Raw genomic sequence first — 6,285 nt, 5'->3', positions numbered from 1 at the left:
TCTCATTTACACATATTATATATATATATATATATATATATATATATATATATATATATATATATATAATATTTATTGAGGGGAGGACAAGTATCCCTACAGTTCTCAGGGAATAAACATTACTTGATAAATGGGAAACATCAAAACATGATGTATGAGGCAATGGTGTTAGAGAGAGGTGTTTGCAAATGGCCCCATCTGTGATATCCTACCTTACTTTCTAGGGTACAAATCCTGTCTGCAGGACAAACTGAAGCAGTAAAGGTTTTCTCTGTCAAAAAAGTTGTAGCTGTTGAGAAATGTAACCTACTCAAGAAACACAAGGTGTTATTTATAAGTGTAAGCAAAAGTACTTTGAGAAGGGAAATTATTAAACCTGTTATTTTAACCTAGTACCAGGCCCTTGTTCTAACGTTGCTACCCATAGAGAAGATTCTGTTTGAGCACAGAGTTTCATCTGTAAATATAAACTAGAGGGTAGTTATCTCTAGAAACTTGCTGAGAGATGGGAAATTCACTTATGTGCACTGGAAACCAGACATTTAATGCAGTATGACTGTTTAAGCATATTTTTTTTAATAATGAAAATAAACTAATCTATAAAAGCAATGTGAAAAATATAAAGTAAACACAAGTTTGGAGTGTGGGTCTTTGGAATGTATGAAACAGCCTAGTAAGTGATAGTGGTAAATCTGTTGTGTTGTATTACTTTATGGTGATGCAAAAAAAAAAAATCATGTAAACAGCATTAACATGCATTGGACTGAATAGCTATATACTTTCACTCATAAAAAAATAATGCTCCATGGATAGCTTTCCCTTGTCTAACAAGGTCATTTCATATCCTGTGGAGTTCAAGTCTTCAACGCATCAGTAAGTAAAGGAAATTGTTTTCTGCATCTAATGCAGATGGCATACACAGTTCATCAATCTGACTCCTGTGTCCTTGACAAATAGGCTTCCCATCCTGCCGTTCTATACATCTCAGCTGCTTCAAGACGATTGGTGGCTGAGAGGATGCCTCTACCAACAATGATAATGTCAGAACCCTTCTGGGTGATTATTTTATGTGGAGTCTGGTACTGCTGCCCAAGGTTATCCCCTAAAAACAGAACATTCAAATATGTATAAGCATAAAATATTCTAATAAAACTAGAACACAAATAGTGGTAAAGTTCTAATTATACCTCCTGACTGCATCTGAACGCCAGGTGACAGGTGCAGATATTCCGGTTTTTCACTTATCCTGCAGCCAGAAATGAATCCGAATACAAATTCAGGATGATCCTCTGCTATTTTAACCTAGTGAGGAAACAAATATGTATTTAAGAAAAATACATTTGTGCAACTTATTAGCAGGACAGTCTGCAACTTGTATGTGTGAGAACAAAACATTTCATTAAAGATACATCTTATTACACCTACAGCTGTCTTAGTGTATTCCCCAGTTGCTAGTGATCCCTGGGAACTCATCTCTGCTATGACTAGGCAGCCTTTTCCCAATGCACAGCCAACCTGCTGCAGCCCCAGGACTACTCCTGGGCCCGGTACAACATGCGCATTCACCACGTCAGACCAAGAAGAGATTTTATAGATGCCACCTAAGAAACATAGGCCAGACAAATCATACAGAAAAGGAACAAATTCTGACAATAAAATCATCCAACAAAGCTATGTACTAAAAAAAAAAAAAGTTCCAGTTATTACAAATTATGACAAAAAGTACATTTCTACTGAGATAAATATTGGGCGATTACCTTCGTATTGGTGTTTCACAGTATTCCCAATATCAGCAAATTTACGATCTTCAAAAAGGAGGAACTGATGCTGCTTAGCAAGATCTTGCAGCTGGGTTGTGACATCTGGTGTAAAATCTGTCAAAATGTCTATGTGGGTCTTTAACATGCATATGGCAGGTCCCAGCTGTGCTGCCAGCTGAAGCAGTTCTGCAGAGTCTGTAACATCAGCTGACAGACAGAGGTTTGTCTTCTTGGCCTCCATAATGGTAAGAAGTCGAGCAGCCAAAGGATGTGTGCTAGGGAGTTGGGCACGAGAGGCATAGCTCATCCGTACATGGCGTTTCTTGGTAGTATCAGATTGCTGAACAGCAAGCTTATTTTCATGAATAAATTCTTTAACTCTCTGCACGGTTTCTGCATCAACAGCCTTCAGCTCATGCAGCATATGCATGAGATGCGTCAAGGTAAATACAGAGAGCAGATTGATACCGCGCTCTGCCAGTCTCTCCTTCCCACCCTGCTCTCTATCCACCAGCACAACAGCATGAGTCACACGCAGACCCTCTTTCTCCAGCACATCTACTGTCTCAAGGACACTGGAACCACTTGTCACAACATCTTCAATTATCAAACATGTTTCTCCAGGATTAATTGTGCCTTCCACCAATCGCTTTGTTCCTGTGCGCAAAACAAAAATGAATTCACACTCATATTAGAAATAAAAACAATCAAACTCTCTCTCATATATATATATATATATACACACACACATATATATATATATATATATATATATATATATATATATATATATTAAATTTTAGTAATTTCCCAGGTGTTTTAAAAGTTGTACCCACATAGCAGAGTGTGTGGACAGAGTTATTTACCATAATCCTTGGCCTCCTTCCTCCTGATTAACATTGGGAGATTTTCCTTTGAGCAAATGATAGTGGCGAGTGGCAGAGCTGTGTACGGAACACCACACACTGAATCATAACGAATTGCTGCAATCTGTGCTTTTTTGGATAATAGATCTGCCACCTGCAAGAAATTAAGTCACCCTATCAATTTTCTGCCACGTCCCATGGCTGAGAATAATAACTTTATACATCAAACTTAGCTGTAAAATTGAAGAACAAAACTTAGGCGATAAAAGTAATATTTATTGTGCAGGAGCCCCCCCCCCCCAAACAATGCTTTATATGCAGCCTCTCATTTAAAGGGACAGTCAAGTTAAAAAAAACTTTCATTTTTCAAATAGGGCATGTAATTTTAAACAACTTTCCAATTTACTTTTATCACCAATTTTGCTTTGTTCTCTTGGTATTCTTAATTGAAAGCTAAACCTAGGAGGTTCATATGCCAATTTCTTAGACCTTTAAGGCCGCCTCTAATCTAAATGCTTTTTGATAGTTTTTCACCACTAGCGGGCATTAGTTCACGTGTTTCATATAGATAACATTGAGCTCATGCACATGAATTTACCATGGAGACAGCTCTGATTGGCTAAAATGCAAGTCTGTCAAAAGAACTAAAATAAGGGGGCAGTCTGCTGAGGCTTAGATACAAGGTAATTACAGAGGTAAAAACGTGTATAATTATAACTGTGTTGGTTATGCAAAACTGGGGAATTGGTAATTAAGGGATTATCTATCTTTTAAAACCACAAAAATTCTGGTGTTGACTGCCCCTTTAAATATGTACTTCTTTCTAATTCTGTCTCTCAAATTCTCAGACACATGATTTAGCAGCTATGGTTGGTTTTATATGTAAGAAGAAATTGAGTTTTTTTAGGAGGTCTAATTTTAACTTACAATACTGAGTGCTTATAGCTGGCTTTGCATCAGAGATCTATATTCTTTGGAATGGGATGTTATTTGACACTTTTATGGAACCAGCCTCCTTTTCTACCAGGGTTGATACCTGTTAGAAGTTATAGCATATTTTACAATTTATGGCCCCCTGTATAAAACTGTGCAATTTTCATTTAAAAAATATTGTGATGTATAAGCTTTTTTTCCCCCTTATACATCTAATAGATTATTCTTAGGTATGTTCAACTTTTGGACCAAGGGTCACATGCAGACATCTGTGCTAGTTTTTGCTTCTCCTGGGAAAATCAGAACTAAGAATTTAGGCAAACACTTTTGTGGCTCATAGAAAACTGAAAGCTTTGGGATGGCTGGTGGGCAAACAAGGTGGCGACAACTCAAAAGAGCTCTCTGAAGAGAAGGACAGAGAGTACCTTGTAACTTTACCTAAACCTGACCTTGTACCACTGGACATGTTTTGCAATTATGCCATTTTTTTTTTGTTCACTAACTATAAAATTTATATGCAGGGCTTAAGGATTCTAAGCTATTGATCTGGAACTCCAATATGTTAGGAAGTTGATCTTCAATGGATAAAACAGAAACTATAGTCAAAAACAAAGTATAAGATTTAAAAAAAAGAATGACTTAATACGCATTTTTGTAACATATGTATTCAAAATGTTGCAGCTAAAGTTGTTAAAATGAGAGAATGAGTATGTGTTGTAATTTCCTGTTATGAGCTGTGTATGTAATACCATAGTATTGTTCCTTCCAAACACAGATCATTATTTTCCTATGCTCCATAACCAGTTGTATTGCTTGTAATTAAGCCACCTACTCAGCTACCACTGGTTTCACAACTCTAGCTATTATAAACATGTGACAACATTATGGGATATAATTTTGAGGGCATGCTGACACACTACATGTAGGTAGGTGGACCAGGGACACTAACGGCATGATATGGACACGTTATCATAACCTCACCACGTTTTACATATAAATTAAACATTCTTATCAATACTATCTTCTCATTGCTCGCTTGCAATACCTCAATGAATAAGCTGTCCGTATACAAGAAATATGTATGTATGTATGTGTGTGTTTATCTGAACATAGATTAGCAGCCCTGGCTTTCTCTCTGCCTCCCTCTACATCTAAATTCTAGAAACCAAACCAGTCCTGTCTCTCCTTGAAACAGTCACGTGTGAGCGCATCTATCACACAGCATGTAGACGAGCAATAATGTATGTGTCTGTCTGTATCAGTCCAGTAGTTTTTTCCTGCACCTGGTTAAGCAGCTCCGGGTAAGAGACGATCACCCGCAGATCGAAATAGACCGGGGAAGTGAGTCCACTCTTTAACACAAAGCTACCGAACTTAAGTGCGTGAACCCGGTGCAACTGCACCGCTAATTCTCGGATACCCTCCATCACCACGTGTGTATGTCTCACACCTATGACGTTACGTGTAGCTTAAAGAGAGAAGAGAAGAGTCCAACTGCAGAGTGGAGCTCCACTCTAGACAGGAAGCATGTGACCTCCACTCAAAGCTTTTTTTTTTTTTTTAATCAACTTTAATGTAACAAACAAGCTATAGATTGTGACAATGATTATGAAAACGAAACATTTTGTAGCTTTCTTGTTCTTCTTGATGTTCATTCACAGTGTTTTATGCAGATTGTGATTTATAAGGTAACCACTGTGAATGAACATTAACCCCTTAGTGACCAGACCATTGTTACATTTTCTTACCCTTAAAGGGACACTAAACCCAACAATTTTATTTCAGGATTCAAGTAGATAATACAATTTTAAACAACACTCCTATTTACTTTTATTATCTAATTTGCTTCATTCTTCAGATATCCTTTGTTGAAGAAATAGCAATGCACATGGGTGAGCCAATAACAGGAGGCATCAATGTGCAGCAACCAATCAGCAGCTACTGAGCCTATCTAGATATGCTTTTCAGCAAAGTATACCAAGAAAGTGAAGCAAATTAGATAATACAAGTAAATTAGAAAGTTGTTTAAAATTGCATGCTCTTTCTAAATCATGAAATAAAAAATTTGGGTTTCATGTCCCTTTAAGGACCAGGGCTATATTTTCCTCTTACTCATTTACTGTACCCACACATATTATATACCATTTTTCTCACCACTAAATGGACTTTCTAAAGATACCATTATTTTCATCATATCTTATAATTTACTATAAATTTTTTAATAAAATATGAGGAAAAAATGAAAAAAACACACTTTTTCTTACTTTGACCCCCAAAATCTGTTACTCACCTACAACCACCAAAAAACACCCATGCTAAATAGTTTCTAAATTTTGTCCTGAGTTCTTTGCTTTTTTTGCAAGTTATAGGGAAATAAATACAAGTAGCACGTTGCTATTTCCAAACCACTTTTTTTTTTAAATTAACGCTAGTTACATTGGGACACTGATATCTGTCAGGAATACCTGAATATCCCTTCACATGTATATTTTTTTGTTTGAAGACACCCCAAAGTATTGATCTAGGCCCATTTTGGTATATTTCATGCCACCATTTCACCGCCAAATGCGATCAAATAAAAAAAAAAAGTTCACTTTTTCACAAACTTTAGGTTTCTCACAGAAATTATTTACAAACAACTTATGCAATTATGGCATAAATGGTTGTAAATGCTTCTCTGGGATCCCCTTTGTTCAGAAATAGCAGACTTATATGGCTTTGGCGTT

General features: G+C 36.6%; 1 protein-coding gene across 1 annotated transcript; it reads right to left on the bottom strand.

Annotated features, from left to right (window-relative positions):
• Positions 1-553: 553 nt before the first annotated feature.
• Positions 554-4,991, bottom strand: LOC128637509 (uridine 5'-monophosphate synthase). Its single transcript, XM_053689794.1, has 6 exons — positions 4,843-4,991; positions 2,627-2,780; positions 1,758-2,417; positions 1,426-1,601; positions 1,188-1,302; positions 554-1,102 (listed from the first exon to the last, which is right to left on the bottom strand). Exons 1-6 carry the CDS (start codon positions 4,984-4,986, stop codon positions 927-929), a joined length of 1,425 nt encoding a protein of 474 aa, XP_053545769.1. The 5' UTR covers positions 4,987-4,991; the 3' UTR covers positions 554-926.
• Positions 4,992-6,285: the final 1,294 nt, after the last annotated feature.

This window comes from Bombina bombina, chromosome 1 (assembly GCF_027579735.1).
Source record: "Bombina bombina isolate aBomBom1 chromosome 1, aBomBom1.pri, whole genome shotgun sequence".
Lineage (NCBI taxonomy): Eukaryota > Metazoa > Chordata > Amphibia > Anura > Bombinatoridae > Bombina > Bombina bombina.
This window is presented reverse-complemented; position numbering and strand designations above follow the sequence as displayed.